Source organism: Sceloporus occidentalis, unplaced genomic scaffold (genome assembly GCF_023333645.1).
Source record: "Sceloporus occidentalis isolate IW3139 unplaced genomic scaffold, rSceOcc1.0.p SCAF_2, whole genome shotgun sequence".
Lineage (NCBI taxonomy): Eukaryota > Metazoa > Chordata > Lepidosauria > Squamata > Phrynosomatidae > Sceloporus > Sceloporus occidentalis.
The window spans coordinates 236,006,626-236,024,347 of NW_028316982.1; the positions used below are offsets into that span (position 1 = coordinate 236,006,626).

General features: G+C 42.7%; 1 protein-coding gene across 1 annotated transcript in view; it reads left to right on the forward strand.

Annotated features, from left to right (window-relative positions):
* Positions 1 to 1,354: 1,354 nt before the first annotated feature.
* The window catches only part of GAP43 (growth associated protein 43), a 92,524-nt gene continuing 76,156 nt past the window's right edge, over positions 1,355 to 17,722 (forward strand). Inside the window, exon 1 of the mRNA XM_089508184.1 lies at positions 1,355 to 1,481. Within this exon, the coding sequence (XP_089364310.1) occupies positions 1,452 to 1,481 (30 nt within the window). The 5' untranslated portion in view covers positions 1,355 to 1,451. The remainder of the gene's footprint in view (positions 1,482 to 17,722) is intronic.

The following is a 17,722-nucleotide window of genomic DNA, read 5'->3' on the forward strand; positions in this document are numbered from 1 at the left end:
ATTGGTCTTTTTAGCACTCCATAGTATTCTCAGAACTCTTCTCCAACACCACATTTCAAATGAGTTGATTTTCTTCCTGTCAGCTTTCTTCACTGTCCAGTTCTCACAATCATACCTAGAAATGGAAAATATGATGGCAGGGACAACCGTCACTTTAGTATTTAACTATACATCTTTACCTGTTAGGATCATGTCAAGTTTATATGCCTGCTTTGAAGTAGATCCAACTGAGTTCCTCAGGGCACAATCTCAGTCAAGGATGCACCTAGGAATGCATGTTTCAGATGTGATATGTGTGTCCTGTAAGCAGGATGTCTATTTGCCTTTGGGGCTGGGGTGGAAATAAATACACAAAAAGTTAAATATAATGCTAGAAAATGCTTAGTTTAAAAATAATGTGACATTACCTTGCCTTTTGGTCTATGCATACATACCAGAAGGCTTGCCCAGGTTTTAATTTGCCTACTTTAAGACTTGGGCTCCAATCTCTGTTAGAAACTCACTTCTGATTTAGTCCCAAATACAACCAACAAAAGAAAGCCAGTGTGGCAATCCCCCTCTCAACAAACCTTGCCAGGAAACCCCCAGCATAGGTCCCTAGTAAAGCCTGAAGTTTGCCCTAAGTCAGAAAGGACTTGAAGGCACACAACAAACAAACAAACCCACCCTCCTGATGAGAGTAACCCTCTGGTTCCTTTTCTTTAGCCACTGTGGTGTGAATTCCAACTCCTCCTCCTCTTCTTCTTCATCATCTTCATTCTCATCATCTTCATCACCATTTATCTTCTTCTTATCATCTTCTTCTCCCTCCTCCTCCTCTTCTTCTTCTTCATCTTCTTCTTCCTCATCCTCTTCATCATCATCATCATGTTCCTCCTCCTCCTCTTCTTATTCTTCCTCCAAAGGAGTCCCTACTAAGAAGAATCCCTGCTGCCTCCTGCCCTCCCTCCATCCCTCCCTTGCCACACCCCTCTGGACCATCTGCAAGGATGCTTTCTAACCCCCCCCCCCTCTTTAGCAGCACCACCAGTAGCAATCTCTGTTGGGGGGGTGGGGGGAGAGTGCCTGGGTAATTGGGTCCAGATTGGCTGGGCTGAAATATGCATGAGGCTGACAGGGGCGGGCTGGGAGGGAGGGAGGGGGCGTTGGAGGCGAAGGGGCTGGGGGTCCTTGAGAGCTGCCAGGGAGCGAGTCTGGGGGAAGCCAGCGAGGGGAAATGAGCAAGAACTGGGGGGCTGACAGTTGCTGCTGCTAACTGCCCTGGTGTGTGTGTCTAAGAGAGAGTGTGTGAGTGTGTGATCGAGAGAGAGAGAGAAAGAGGGAGGGGAGGAGTGGAGAGGGTGGGGGGAGAGATAAGAGAGAAGGAGAGGGAGAGAGGAAGAAAAAAAGGAGAGAGAAGGAAGGAAGGAAAGAAGGAACAACAAGGAAGAAGGAAAGGGGACAATACAATCATGCTGTGCTGTATGAGAAGAACAAAACAGGTAGAGCTGGAGCTTTTCTACTTCTTTCTGACCAGGGGGAATATACCGATATACATCTATATCTATATATCTGAGAATGCCTAGATGGCAGGCGACCTGTCTCTGGGAGGCAGCTGGGGCAGGGCTGGCTGCTGGCTTGCGCTGCGATCTGAGCATCTTCCAGGGAAGGCTCAGCCTCACACCCCCTTTTTGCGGTGGGTGTGGGGAAGCTGGCGAAGGATCAGGCATCGGGAGAGAAAAGGCAGCGGGAGACCCCCCACCTCCTTAGGCACACACACACCTTTCTTTTCTCTTTTTTTGGTGGGTGGGGGAAGAAGGTGCCTTGCCTAGGATGCTCTCCTCTTGGCTTTGGAGGGGGTGGCTTTTGCTTGGAGGAGGGGGGGACCCTGAGTCTTCCTTGAACCTGGGGGAGGGGGCAGTTCTCTTTAGAAATCTGCCCCTTCCATCCCACCCCCTCCCTTGATCTTGACGGAGAGGAGGGTGCCTTCTGGTGTTGGCTGAGATGGAAGATGGCATGGGCTTCCAGAGAGCATGAAAGATGGATGGGGGAATCTAAAAAAAAGATCTCTTTATTTCATTTCTTTTTCCAAGGGGGGAAATGAATGGGGATGTTAGGAGAGATTGGGGTGGGAGGGGAATAGGGCTGGGAGGTTCCCCCTTCTGCCATCCTTTTGGCGCCCAGAAGGCTTGGGCAAAGGTGCCCCAACTGGGAAAGAAACAGAGAACCACGCCTCTGTTAGCTGGGATGGGAAAGATGGAGCAGTGTGTCAACTAGGTGGAAACCAGTGGATCTCATAAGGTTTGGGTGATTCTTTTTTAATGTACAAGATTGTGGAAAGGTGGAGCACTCTTAACCTTTTTTTAAAAAGGCAAAATAAAAAATGGGGGAATGCTCTTCAGATCCACACTGCCCATCCCCTGGCACACCTTTCATGACAACCTCCTCTGAAGAATGGACATTCAGCCCTTCTTTGTGATGAGCGACATGGAATCATGGAATCTTTTCTTAGATTTATTTCTTAGATTTATTCTTTAGATTTTATTTCATGTGGACTGTTCTTTTGATTTGATGAGACTCAAAGGTTTTGTCCTCTGATGTCTGTTAAAAGGGCTTGCTGTGCTTGTCAGGGAAAAACATGTTACTTGGCAATCTCAATAAATATTTTTGTAGTCCAGGTCGTATCTCTTTTTGAATGAATCTAACACAGCTTTACCCAAATGTTTCTGGAGAGAGGTAAGAAAAAGTAACCTTGTGGGGAGTTGAAAGAGAAGAATTTGAAAGAAGACGTGTAGAATGTACTTTGGAGGCAACATATGTGTTGGGAAGGTGGTCTGGAAGATCACATGGGTGGGGTTGGTGAATGGGGAAACCCCACTTGCATTGGCATCTGTTCCCTCTCCATGTTTTATGCACTCTCTAAAACCTGCAAAGTGGACACAGACTGTAGATCATGTATGTTGTAGTCAGCCAGCAAAACACATTCAGTAGCCATATGTGAGAGGAAAAGTGTGTGTGGGGTGTGTGAAGGAGGGAAAAGGCATCACAAGGAGTGGAGAGGCTTCGCACATTTTCAAAGAAGGTAAAAGCCTCTGAAGGTTTTGGAGATGGTAGGCTGTGAAAGCCATATTCACCATATTTTCTGACCTAGAGAACCCAGGGCTAATGTCTTGTCTACATCACACCTTGCAAGCTTCTACTCATTGTGATTATCTTTAACTTCTCATATTTGCATTTATAAATCTATGAGGGATAGGCTTCTAGATGAACAAACAAACAAAACCTCTCAGCCCCTGGCTATATTCACCATCTTCTCTAAGGTATAGAACACATGGCTAATGCCTCGCCCACCTCATACTTTACAATCTTGTCCTCTCTTTAGTTTTCCTAAACTTTTAAAGGTTTCATAGCTGTATTTCTAAATCTGTCATGGATAGACTGATGTATGTATGTATGTATGTAAAATCCCTCAGCCACCAGTGTAATCACCAGCCACACCCCTTTATACACTTCCATAGGGTACTTTTCCATACATGCAAGGAGATGTTCAGTTTTTCCATACCTCTTACTATACTTAAAAACATACAATTCAATGCACATACTTTTGCAGACACAAAGAGACACGCCCATGCATATTACACATGGCTTGGGTGCACACAGGTATAAATCTCTATCCAGACACACCCACACACATATGTATCCCCATCAATGCCTTACTGTTGTATTGCTTTCTCTCCCACCTTTTCTTGCACACAAGCAAATTGCACATCAACAAAAATACAATGTTGCCTAGAAGGTTTGGCTCTGGTGCTTAAAATCTTTAAATGGAAAAAATGACCCTTCCCCCGCTTGATCCTTTTTCTCCTTAACTCCACAGTCATTCTGAAAAGGGAGCCAAATAACACTTCCAACAAATAGCCATGAACTAAAGTGGGGTGTTTTCAAAATATAGGAAGGTTTGTTTATTACCTGGGGACTCCCCCCCCCTCCATGTTTGCCTCCAGAAGGACAAATAACAGAAATTGGGAGGTTAATACATACCTGTGTGTCTTTTCGTGTATCTGTATTGGTCATGTGTTGCTAAATGTATTTGTGTTTGTTATTCATGGCGTCCTAGAAGAATGGATATAGAAGGGAATAAAGGAAAATCATTTTAAAGTATTGATGCCTTTCAATCCTGTCCTCCCTTGAAAAAATAACATTTGTAATTAGTGCCTGTAGTCAGAATGTAGAGAATAAAATGTAATACCTTGGTGGCCTTTCAGAAATGCTATCCAGATTTTTTACACACCTGCAGATGTAAAGATGATGCCTCTAAAAAAAAAAAAAACATCTCCCTAAACTGCTGCAAAGTGTTGCAGATAAAAAAAAACACCCGCTAATATTTGAGAAGATTTGGGAAGGAATCCTAAACCTGATACTGTACTGTGTTCTTGGGAAATGTGCTGCAGACTGGATGTATTTCCTAGTGAAGCAGTATCTATGCATCGACTGTATTGTACTATATGCTGGAGCAGACATATACTGTGTGGGTGAGTGCTCAGTAATGAAGTGAAAGGGCGATTAAACAGAAACATACATTTCCCACTTGAAGGTGTGGTGATCCTTGTCTTCTTCTGTGATTTCCTGATTCAGTATACTGGTGCTTGAGAGAAAGCGAGGTTTGAACCCTGCCACACCCATGAAATCAAAGGAAGGGGAGGGGTACAAAGAGGAGGTGTGTGGAGGAGGAGAGCGCCTGCATTTCTTTCCTCTTCCACATGAGCCGCATGGAGAAGCAAGGCTCAATCTGTCTATCCAGAGGGGAAGCAAGTGTTAGGGGCCACTTAAGTTATTATAGTGAAATAGTGCCATGTCTTTTTGTACTGGCAAGGGAAAGATGGAAAGAAAGAGAGGAGTAAGCACTGAAATGCTATTTTATTGCTTTGGGACATCGCAAATTTCATTAAAAATATTTTGATTATGCTGCATAACACTAATGTTGCATACTTGCAAAGCATGCTTGTACCTTTATCTACTGAGGCAGGGAGGAGAAGAATGAAGGAGGCAGTGCAGAATTTTTTCTACTTAAGGTAATGGTGAAGAAAAAAGCATGTAGGGCTGATTATGTTTTGGTACAGTGCTATACCAATAAAGAACTGATTCAATTGGCATTAAACGTAAATCAAGGGCAGAGTTTTTCTTTTAGAGAGGGATGTCATGTGGCTTTACAAAACTTTTAATTTCATTAAGCAAGATTTTAGTGGCTTAAATCTTTTTGAGGATACTGTGTTCAATAGTTGTTTTCTTTGCAGATTGCTAATAAATCAGGTGCCCACATGGAGGCATTCACTCACAGCTCTTTTTTCCTGCCTCTACAATTTGCTGAATTCCTTGTTTATTATAGAATTGGATTTTTCGTAAGTCATTTAGTAAAACCCATCTCCTCTTTGCATATGTGAGCTTCCCAAGAGGTTTAATTGAAAGCAGCTCTTCTGTAAAGGAAAAGGCCGCCAAGATTGTTACTGGAAGAAATTTCTAACATATTCATTGGGCAAGATCCCCTAGGAAAAACAAAAATGTCCACAACAGTACCCACAGTAGTTTTAGGATTTTTTGAGAAACACCTAGAAGCCACTGATTTATGCGTGTGTGTGTGTGTGTGTGTGTGTGCGCGCGCGCTTTGTTCCTAGGCTGAACAAGTATTTGTGGGAGCAGAAGAAAGCAGCCTTACATATGGAAATGCAAGACTTTTCCTGCCTGATGTTAGGAAGATTTTCAAAACTTAAAAGAGTTTCCCCACCACTTCTTCATAATGAAAATATGAGTCAATCCCACACAGAGATGATGAGTATAACCTGAGGCTGCCCTCCAGTGCAAGGATGAGATTATGTGATTTTCCCAAAGGCAGTGTTCACAGATTATGAGTTCAGAGTACATTCCCTTGGCTGCAGACATATATTTTTTCACACTAGGCCTGAGGAATGTAAAGATTTTCCATCCTCTTTTGCAATGATTAAGGTATAAAATACAAGCTGTCCAATATCTCTTTCTGCTGGTTCTGTGCTGTCAGACTGCCTCTCTGATCTTCTTGCTGTGCCCCCTTTACACTGAATGGTGTTGATGACCTAAAGGCTTTCCTCGTCTTTTTCTCTCCCCTCTACCAAATGTGTATATATTTAAATGGGTTTCTCTGTCAAGCAGTGGGCGTCTGTATAAGCTGCAGGTTCCAAATGTCTCCTACTGTGAGGAGGATGTTTGTGGCATGGGTAAGATCTTCCTGCCCCATGGCGTGATGTTTATGTGCAAACACTGGGGATGTTTTGTCCCATGGCCTTGGAGACATAAATTATCAAAGTGTTTGTACTCCCCCACAACTCCCCCATGATCTGTGAGTTTATCACTTGCAGCTCCTTCCTGCTGCTGTGGCACAGTATGTGTCAATGGAGAGTTTCTGTCAACCTACTTTGCATTGGTTTTCAGTCCTTCAGGGTGTAAAGTTTTTCAAACAAGCATTGTGCAGTAGCTACCTAACTTTTGTAGAGACCTAGATTTCAGGGCCCCACATTTTTTGTTATGAATATTGATGATAATATGAAAGAACATATTGAAATACCTGTACTTTCTAGTTATGTAGATTTGCAGAAGGCTAATATAAGACCTGGATCTATTAGTCCCAGATAGAGTAGACCTATTGGGATTTACTGGAGCTGCATCCACATTGCCTAAATAATCCTCTTTGACAATACTTTAGCTGTCATGGCTCAATGCTATGGAATTCAGGGATCTGTAGTTTTGTGAAACATTTAGAATTCTCTGTCAGAGAGCTCTGGGACCACAGCAAATTACAATTTGCAGAATTCCATAGTATTGAGCCATGACAGCTAAAATGGTGTCCAACTGGATTATGTCTGCAGTGTGGATGCAGTCTAAGTGTTCACTCACCTTTAACAATGGATTCAATTAACCTACTTTCAGTTTACCAATAAAATATAGGCTGTAATGTTAAGATTAATACAAGGATGGGGTGGTTTACAGCAGCACTAAAAAAAAAGGTAACTATGGTCCCAAACAGAGAGGCCAAAATAAAGCTGCTTCGGGTCACTTTGGAGGTATGCTGTTTAAATGACACACGCATCTTAAGAGGCCAGAAGCTGCGCCAAAGCTGCACTCCAGTCCTTAGAACTGGAGCAGGGCTTTGGCGTGGCTTCCTGCCTCTTAGGATGCATGCATCATTTAAAGAGGATACCTCTAAAGTGACGCAAAGCAGCTTTATTTTGTCCTGTCTGTTCAGGCCCTATATTGTATATGGAAACAGCCATACCCTCCAAAGTTTCACAGATGAAAAGTGGAACACATGTGGCCAAGCAACATCATCAGAGTGTACGAAAATATTTTTAAAAGCTATTAATGAAAAATAAGAGACAAGCTTGGAGAGGCTGCAGCAGTTTGCTTTTTCCTGAGCCTACTGGGAAGGGCAAGGTTGTGACCCATCCTCTCATCTCTGCTGTTTAGTTAAATTAGTGCAAACTACTTTTGCATTTTAACTCAGTTCACAGCAATTGAATTAAGCAGGAAAGTGGGAGGAGGAAAAATAAATCGTGACATTTCAAAAGCAGATGAAAAAATGGGATAAAGTTTTAATTGGGACTGTCCTTGCCAAATCAGGAGGGTATGCACATCACAATGTCTGACTCCGGCAAGTTGCATAATTCTTTCCCAGGTCTGTAACAATAGTTCTGTGGATGGTATGGCTCTGGTATAGAAAGGAACTGCACAACAGGATAGTCTTTAAAGAGAATCCATGTTAGATTATCAAACTGAGACTTGGCAGGTCTGCGGTCTTTTGACACTACACATTTATAATTCTATATTACACTTTAACTATGATGGCAACTTCCTATGGAATCTTGGAATATTCCATTTAGGAGATTATCACACTTCATTTTTCACCCAATTTGGGTATGGGCTGGGAACGGGCTTGAACAGGTGAAAATGGGTGTTATTGCACAGCAAAATGCTACCAATTCTGTTGAAAGACTACAAACCACCCCCCAGCCACGCTTAGCCAGCTGATTTTGAAGTACGGAAAGCTTCCGTATTTCAACATTGGCAGGCTGAGTGCGGTTGGAGGATGGCTTGTAGTCTCCCAGCAGCATCAGTGGCATTTTGCTGTGTGATACCATCTCTTTTCACCCATTCAAGCCTGTTCCCAGCCCATGCCCATGTCTGGATTGGGTGAAAAATGAAGTGTGATACTCCTTAGTGAGGAGCATTTAGAATTCTCAGAGAACTCTAATATCTCACCAAACTACAAACCCCACTATGCAGCCATGGCATTCCATGGCAGTGGAATATAGACTTGCAATGTTTAGTATGAAAGGGCCCTGGATGCTACTCCCATAAGCTATGAAACTCAGCAGGTGACCCTGGTTCAGTATCTCTGTCTCAGACTGATTCTTCTCATAGGGTTGCTGTCGTCATTGTGTGGTTTCAAGTCATTTCCAATTTATGGTGACCTTAAGGTGACCCTATCACAGAGTTTCCTTAACAAATCAAAACCCCTCTCATGGGTATTTCTTAAGAGGGGCTTTGCCATTACCATCCTTTGAGACCCAGGGAGTGACTTGTTCAAGTTCACCCAGAGAGTTTGCATGGCCAAGACAAGATTCTAACTCTGGTCACCAGAGTTGTAGTCCATCACTCAAACCACTGTGCCATGCTAGATCTCACATTTTCTCAACTGAGCTGAAGACAAGGCTCATCACCTTAGTTTTTCTTCACAGTAACTCCCATGGGGTTATTGTGAAGAAAATGTAAGGAGAAGAGCCATATACACTGTCTTGAGTCCAATGGAGAAAATGTGGGATATAATTGTAAAAGCCAGACAAAATATAAGAAGTCTAAAAGTCAGAATTCATTTATTGTACTAGAACACTTTGCCACCAGATAATGCAAGAAGAATTTTGCTGGAAACACAATGGCCCAGTACAGACCACCCCTTTGGCGCGGCCTGCACCTGCCCCTTTTCGCTCCAGGTTGGGGGCAGGGCAGCCTCATTGACAGCCCTGCATCCCCAATCCGGAGTTTTTCTGGACCACGCTTCTCCGTGGCATGGAAAAGGGGTATCCTTGGGGCTTCATGCCCCTGGACACCCTGGGAGCCAGAACTACGGGAGAAAGGGGCCATTAGGCCCCTTTCTCCCAGGCGTTGTTTGCACAGCCATTTGGTGGCTGTGGGAATGAGGCACGCACCCAGAAGGAGCTCCGTTTTGGAGCGCCTTCTCGCTCTGTAGCCAGGCCGCCGTAAATGGCCTGGGGCGGCGCGAAGACATTATGCATGTGCCGTGCCATTTGGACACAATGTGTGCATGACGTCATCACGGCAGCCCCCATGTGGAAGGGAGGCCAGCATGGTTACGACACCGCCACGTAGTAGGGTTGCGGGGTGTGCAGATGCTCCGCCACCAGGCCGCCCTACTACGTGTCCAGGCCAGCGCAAAGCACTGGTCTGGATCAGGCCAATGCCACAGAGAACCATGTTTGAAATGGGGCTAGCCCACTTACTGTGGTATCTTTTTTTTTACTGTCAACAGCTTACCTCATTTTATGGAGAAGCCGCAGTATACTAAACAGTTATTTTAATACCAAATGGGAGACAGATTTTGCGGGAGGGACATTTAATAATCAAATTCTGAATAACTTGAAATCTGAAAGCTAGTTTCTGTGGAACCTCATTTTCTGTAGTGAGCATCCATTGTTTAATGTTCTATGCTCTGGAACATCAAAAAGCAAGCATTCTCCATCTTCTACTTGACATCCCTTAAAGTCTTTAAATATGGCTATCATAATTTAGTCTTCTCTTCTTCAGGCTTAAACATACCTATTTCCTTTAGCCATTCCCTTTTTAAAATGCTTTTTTTTTTAAAAAAAAAAAGTTGGATAAAGTTATTTATTATGTAGAAGGGCTTCCTGATTTTCGAGGCACTTAGGATGAGAAGCAGAGATTAGAAATATTATTTTATGTAATACTGAAGATTCAAAATGTTCTCCATTAGGGAACAGTAGGTGTATTGTTTTAGAACAATAAAAAAAGAAAGAAATGATCACACTTCATCCTCTTCGTTGGCTGCCCACAGTCAACCTAATGAAGCTTTCATGCTATCCTCTATTACAGTATGTTGATTCTTTCAGTATCACTTTGCCCAGCCCACCACAAGAACCTTTACTGTCCAATCACTGGCCTGCCAGAGGGCAGTGCAATAATCAGATGAGACAGACCCAAATCTGAAGCCTTATCCATGTGGCTACAGTACTCATAGGCTGTAGCCATGTGGAATAGCATTACAAGGAAGATGCTTCATGCAGCTGTGCCCATCTGCATGGGCAAAGTGGCAAAATAACAGAAAAATGGTTCATCTTACAACGACTGCCTTTTCCTTTGCATTGACAGTATATCAGTATATTAAAGTATATAGTATATCAGTGTAATGTTTCCACATAACAAAGAGGCAGAAGTAGGGCTTGAAAAGTAGAGGGCTCTGTAAGTAATGAATGTAATTGGTGCAGTGAAGAATATTAAACATTTCCCCTAACTATGCTTGTGAGTTGGTATGGGATACCCTGGAATTCAACTTGATTAAAGACGTTCCTGGCCCTACTTAGGCTGGCAAATCAATTGTAGGCTTTGCTCATAAGTTGGGCCCTTGATTACACACTTGATCACAAGCATGGTAAATGAAGGGAATGCTGTGGATGTTGCACATCTTCATTTCAGTAAGGTTTTTGACAAGGTCCCCCGTGATATTCTTGCAAACAAACTTGTAAAATGTGAGTTAGACTGTGCTACTGTTACTGTAATAGTTTGAACAACCAAACCTTTGATAGTAGGGAGAAATGAGTAGCAGGGTCCCATAGGCTTCTGTCTTGTGCCCAGTAGTATTCAACATCTTTATCAGTGACTTGGATGAGGTAATAGAGGGCATGCTTATCAAATTTGCATATGACACCAAATTAGGAAGGGTAGCAAAGGATCAGAATTCAAAATGATTTGAGAGCTGGGCCAAAACTAACAAAATGAATTTCAACAGGAAGAAATGTAAGGTACCAGATATAGGCAAGGAAAAAAATGAAATGCAAACAAATAGGATGGGTGACACCTGGTTTAACAACAGTACATGTGAAAGGGATCTAGGAGTCTTAGTAGACTGGAAGCTGAATATGAGTCAACAGTTGGATGTAGCAGCTAAAAAAGCCAATGGGATTCTAGGATGCATCAGTAAACCGAGGAAAGTAATAGTTTACTCTATACTGCTTTGGTCAGACCTCAGCTGGAATGCTGTCCAGGGCAACAAGGATGTTGACACGTTGGAAAGTGTACAAAGAAGGGCAACCAAAATGGTGAAAGTTCTGGAAATCATGCCCTACAAAGGATAGCTTAGGAGGCTGGGTTTGTTTCGCCTGGGAAAGAGAAGGTTAAGCGGTTACATATTTGAAGGAATGTCATATTGAAGATGGAGCAAGCTTGTTTCTGCTGCTCCAGAGATAGTAAACTTATCACACACAAGGCAAATGTGGTCATCCAAACTTTGCAGAACCATCAGGGTCTGATCATGCCTGGTGCTTCTAAAGTGTAATTGAGGCTTGCCGCTATGTTCCCATCATGGAACCATTCGCAGAGAAGCCATTTTCTGAATAATGGGATATCCCATTATTCAGAAAATGGCTCCTCCTGGCTTCCCCACAAATGATTCTATGACAATTCCATAGTGAGAAGCCTTAATTACACTTTAGAAGCACCAGGCATGATCACATCGACATTTTGACCACATTTTGCCCTGTGTGTAATAAGGTCCCAGGACATGGAGCAACAGATTCAAACCATAAGAAAAGAGATTTCATCTAATAATCAGGAAGAACATTCTGTCAGTAAGAGCTGTTCAACAATGGAATATGACGCTGCAGAGTGTAGTGGTGTATCCCATGATAGAATATGGGGTGTAACTTTAAGAAGGCAGATTTTATCACATTTCTCCATTGCCGGGGAGTACACAGCCCATATGCAACTGGACTTCCTGTTGTGGGAGGAGCCCAGAGAAGCTTGACTTGCCTAAGGGATGTGTACTCCCCAGCAACTGGGAAATGCAATAAAATCCATCTTCTTAAAGTTACATCCCGCATCTGTCGCAGCAGCAAAGCCAATGCAATAAACTCCAGTGTCTTCCTGCATGATGGGGTTGGACTAGATGGTCTTTGCAGTCTTTTCCAACTGTATGATTCTATGATTTCACTGGGATTGATTTCCAAGTTCATGTGTATAAGATTGCAGCTATACACTCTCCTGAACAGTAAGTCCTTTGATTTCAATGGGACTAACAATAGCAATAGCAAGTACATTTCTATACCTCTTATCAGTGCACTTAAGCACTCCCTAAGAGGTTTACAATATGTAAGCTAATTGCTCCCCAACAAGCTGGGTCCTCATTTTAGCATCCTCAGAAGGATGCTAAGCTGAGTCAACCCTGAGCTCTTGGCTGGCATTGAACTCACAACCTCATGGTTTGTGAGTGAATGGCTGCAGTACAGGCATTTAACCACTGTGCCACTAAGGGTCCTCCAGGTCTAGTTTCTAGGTATGTACGTATAGGATTGCATCCTGTGCAGAGAAGCATTCCCAGGCATTGCATGATTGTCACTTGCTATTTGATATTCTTTTTGTTGCCTGTTTTATTGAACCATTTCCTGTATTGCTATGTATTTTTATATGTATTATCCTATTATTTCTTAGATTGTATGCCATAGGCAGGTTTACTCTTTTATATTTATTGTTTTTATGTACAGCGCTGTGCAAATCTACAGCGCTATATAAATAACAACAACAACAACAACAGGTAGAGGTTATACTTGTATTCATACTGTCATTCTAAGGTCTGTGGGTCCCTATGGAGTGCCACCTACTCTGAAATGATTTCAGTAATATATTTACAGAAGTAATGATAATTTTGGGTGCAGGGAGAAGGAAATCATTTCAAACAATTCTAAATCAATGATATGATGGAATTAATTCACAGAAGGTTTGCAGAAAACATTTTCCTTGTGCAGTCTCCCTTATTTGAAACATAATGTTATTTCTCAAACAGAGGAAATGTTACTCTTTTGGAGTGTAATTCATAGACCTGGGTGTTCTAGGAGTTGAATTTCAAACAAATTATACTCTTTTCTGTAGTATAATTTCAAGTGATGGTGAACTTCATGTGAATGATGCAATCAAATAAACAGGTCCTGTTCCCAAGGATCCTCCCTCCTGTCTGGATGCCAGTCCTGTGAAGGTGCAGTGATCTGCTATTACTCACCAGTTGTCCTTGGTCACATGGGACTGTTATCATAGGGACATACCTCTCATGTCCTATTGCTATGTGTGAAAGTACATAGTGACCCTTGGGAATTAGCATTCACTGCTGCTGATAGCTATAGGGTTTGTCCACCTGGGTGATTTACCCCAAATTCCCTCTGGGCTTGCTGCATCCTGTTTACATGATCCAGGGCCAAAACCATGAATCAGGTCTGGCCTTTTTTACAATGCCTGCACCCAATTCAGGGGTTCCTCCTCCTACCCACATTTAATAACTCATCTTTTGATGTGGTTTTTCCAGTCTTTTTACAGTGATAGCACTGGCTGCCTTTTCCCTCATGGTTCCTGTGAAATGCCTGGCATTGCCACTGTGGGCGTGAGTCCCTCTAAGGTCAGAACAAGGAGTCCAGTATCTATTACATGGCTGGGCATCTTGTTCTGACTTCAGCAGTGGTAGCCAGTGATGATCAGAGGCCATATCATAAGGCAGCTTCCCTTTGTTTGCTGCAACATCTAGATACCTGCAGCAAAAGCAAATAGGTAAGGGGGGAAATTGAAACTAGAGTATTCTGGAGGGAGCCTGGAGTATTCTGGCAAGTGTAGACTCACCCATAGTTCCAAATTTAGAGAGGATTAAATAATGTCTTTCAAATTAGATGTGCTGTTGTTAATACTATGTAGATGGTCACCATGCTACTGTGTAGGAGTTCCTGGATCCTGAGGTACAGTGGAGCCTTGCTATCCACAGAAATGCCATCCGTGGATTTAAGCATCCGTGGATGGCAAGCCCCCATTATCCCCAATGGCAGTGCGTGCATGCGGCTGTGCCACCATGAGGGACAGCCCCTCTTGTCCCCAGTGGTGGCAAGTTACATGGCTGTGCTGCCATTAGGGACAACAGGACTTCAGCTTCACCAGAATGGATCCCCCACGGATATCAAGGTCCCACTGTACTGTATGTGGAAGTGTATGGAAAACTGCCAGTGACCACTTACTATGAGTCCTACTTAAAATACTGTACACTCCTATCCTGACTCCCACATATCAAATGAAATCCAACATACAGTATGCTATTCATGGCTTTCTTGTCACAAACCAATGCATAGGCAGGGGAGGATAGGGGATCAAGTAAAACAAGTGTTTATCTTACACAGCATCATCTGTTTTCTCTTGTGGATACCTGATAGTTGGGTGTTGGTGTGTTTTATTTTTGTTTTTCTGGTACTTTTTTTTTTTGGTCCAAAAGGTACTGCATCCAGTTTGTTAGAATCTGACTCATCTCTCCCTCTTCTTACCATTATGTAGACAATTCATTTTCATGCATGATCATGCAACCTCCCTGCAGACAAACACACCCATTCACTTATGTGGAAAAATAACATTAGGGACATATTAATTATAACTGTGGTTAGTGCAACAAAGGTTTTGCTCTTTTTGATAATGTTAATGCCACTGTTTCCCCCATTCTTAATTTCTTTTAGCATGCCCATCTGTTCTTCTTCCTATCTCCCCCCCCCCCCCCCCCCATGTGTGTGATTCATGCTTTCAGGCTACCGGTGTCTCTTGTGTATCTTGCTTATACTTCACAGCCAGACCTTTCCTTTGCTCCCTTTCTACTAGTTTTAAAGGCCCTTTTCTCAACTTGCATCAGTATTTGTACTAACATTATTGATGAAATTGTATGTTCAAATATTTTGCATTGTGCCAGAGGTTTCATTTTGTTTCTGTTTTGTAAATGGGATACATTTATGGCCAAAAGCTTGGATAGCTGTGAAAAAAGGAATACAGCTATTAGGAATGACACCTAACTGGTGTTTTTTATGTGATAACGCTGGATGCAGGTGAAAAAATTCTGAGCTGAGGCAGCCCAGGCTTAGCTGTTGGTTTAACCCAGCATTCAGTGGTATACTTTTCTTTGAGATAGGTACAGTGGTCCCTTGGTATCCACTGGGGTTTGGTTCCAGGACTCCCCATAGATAGCAAAATCTGTGAATGCTCAAATCCCATTAAATACAATGGCATAGTAAAACAGTCCATAATATAAAATGGTAAAACCAAGGTTTGCTTTTTAGAAATCATATATTTTAAAAAATATTTTCAAGACATGAATAGTTGAATCTGTGGATAAAGAATCCATGGATATGGCAGGCTGACTATATAAGTAGAACATTTTATTATTATTATTAACCTTTATTTATGAAGCGCTGTAAATTTACACAGCGCTGTACATGCAATCTTTTTAGTTAGACGGTTCCCTGCCCTCAGGCTTACAATCTAAAAAGACATGACACAGAAGGAGAAGGGAGTGGTGACGGGAAAGGGTAAGAGGTCCAGCAGTTCCTCTCTACCTCCGAGGCCTGGACCAAGGCAGATGGACTGGAGGGAGGGCTTGGCTCCAAAATGGAAGGTTAATCATTATCCAGGGAAAATACATACTCACAAGTAGGATAATACATATACAGTACATAGCAATACAGGAAATGGATCGATAAACAGCCAACAACAGAACATCAGATAGTAAGCGACAATTATGCGATGCCTGGGAAGGCTTCTCTGAACAGGATGGTTTTCAGCTCCGTTTTGAAGCTGGTTAAAGAAGTGATGGCTCTTGCTTGTGGAGGAAGAAGGTTCCAGGAGTGAGGGGCAGCAAGTGAAAAGGGGCGAATCCGAGATGGGGCAGAGGAAATCCTGGGCTGAGACAGGAACCCTTGACTACCAGAACGGAGGGCCCTGGTGGGAAGGTGAGGAGAAAGAAGGTCTGATAAGTAAGGAGGGGCCAGTCCATGGAGGGCTTTGAATGTCGACAGCAGGAGCTTATACTGAATGCGGAAAGGGAGAGGGAGCCAGTGAAGGGATGCCAACACAGGAGAGATGTGGTCAGAGCGGTGGGTGGAAGTGATAATGCGTGCAGCTGAATGCTGGACAGAGATTAAGGGACGGAGGTGAGAAAAAGGAAGACCAGCCAGGAGGACATTACAGTAATCAAGTCGTGAGACCACTAGGGCATGGACCAGGATCTTGGCAGTAGAGGCGGAGAGATATGGTCGGATTTTGGCAATATTGTACAAAAAGATGCTGTTGCCATGCATCCTTTGTTGTTAATCCCTAGCATCTCAGAGTTGGGGAACTGCATTCTCTGAACATGGACGTTACCATTTGGATGCCATAGCTTGTTGTGCCATCAGTTAACCTATTCTCTGTGTACTTATGTTATCTGTTAAAAGCAATAATGTCCTGTGAAAATGAGTCCCAAAGGTTAATTATATGTTGAGAAAGGAAATCATTCCTTTTGTTTGTCTTGCATTTACAGTGGGTAGCCTTGGGACTTTTTTATTTTGTGATTATTCCCCCATATTTATTCTTCACACCAATCGTGTTTTCTAAAACGCCACTCTGCCCTCTCCCATTCTTTCTCCCACCCACACCAAAGATGAATAGCCATATTTGTTTCCTTGATCTCATGTTTTTTAAAAAATCTTCCTACATTTTGTAGTCTTCCTCAATTTTTTAGAAACTGGCATGACCATGGCAATTTAAATGAATCTGCGCTGTTCAGTTTTGTAGTTCTTTCCCCAGTAATTCCCTGTATTGTTTTTCCCCTCTGGTGTATCATCAGCAGTCATGTCTCGAAGCGATTGGCCATTTATAGGGACTGTGGCTGATCAGGCTCAGTGAATACTCTTTAGCTAGTTTTGGACTATTTGGGTGTGACCATGTACTTAAACACATCTTTCTCATCATGGGACTTCCTAGGTTATCCTTGCTTTGAGCCAGCAGTGGGCCATTGGTATGCTATGGTGTTGTGATGTTTTATAGCAGTGGTGGACAAAGGCATCCCCACACTCTGCTTTTCAGCCTCCCAAGCCCCTGCCCCAATCAAAATTGCTGTCACAGAAAGCCAAATATTTCCTTCAAAACAAGGAAGTTTAAAGAAGAACTAAGCTCACAGATACATGGTGTCTTTTGCAATTGCATCACCAGAATTTGCATATGGGCAGCAGGATTATTCCTAGGTGTGTTGGGTGGCAGACCACTCTGACCCTGAAGAGTTGTCCATCCTTTCATTATAGGTTTAGCAGGGTTATACCCCATGACAATGGTAATCAAACATTTTACCCTTGGAGAACCCCACTTTATATCTACTTGTGGATGTCGTGCCCCCACACTTGATGTAGTATATGAATAAAAATATATATATTTATTTAGTGTGTGTATTTTCATTCACACATTCATGAATATTCATATTTTAATATTTAATGAGGAAATAACATTGTTCAAATTAGAATCTTTTTATTTAAGTAAATTCAATATTTAACTCAACGCATGTGTAAATTTTATACATTAAAAAGTTTGGAAAGAGGTTCAGGGCCTCCAAGCCCCATTCCCCCTTTGACCAACTCCTGTAACCTCTTGG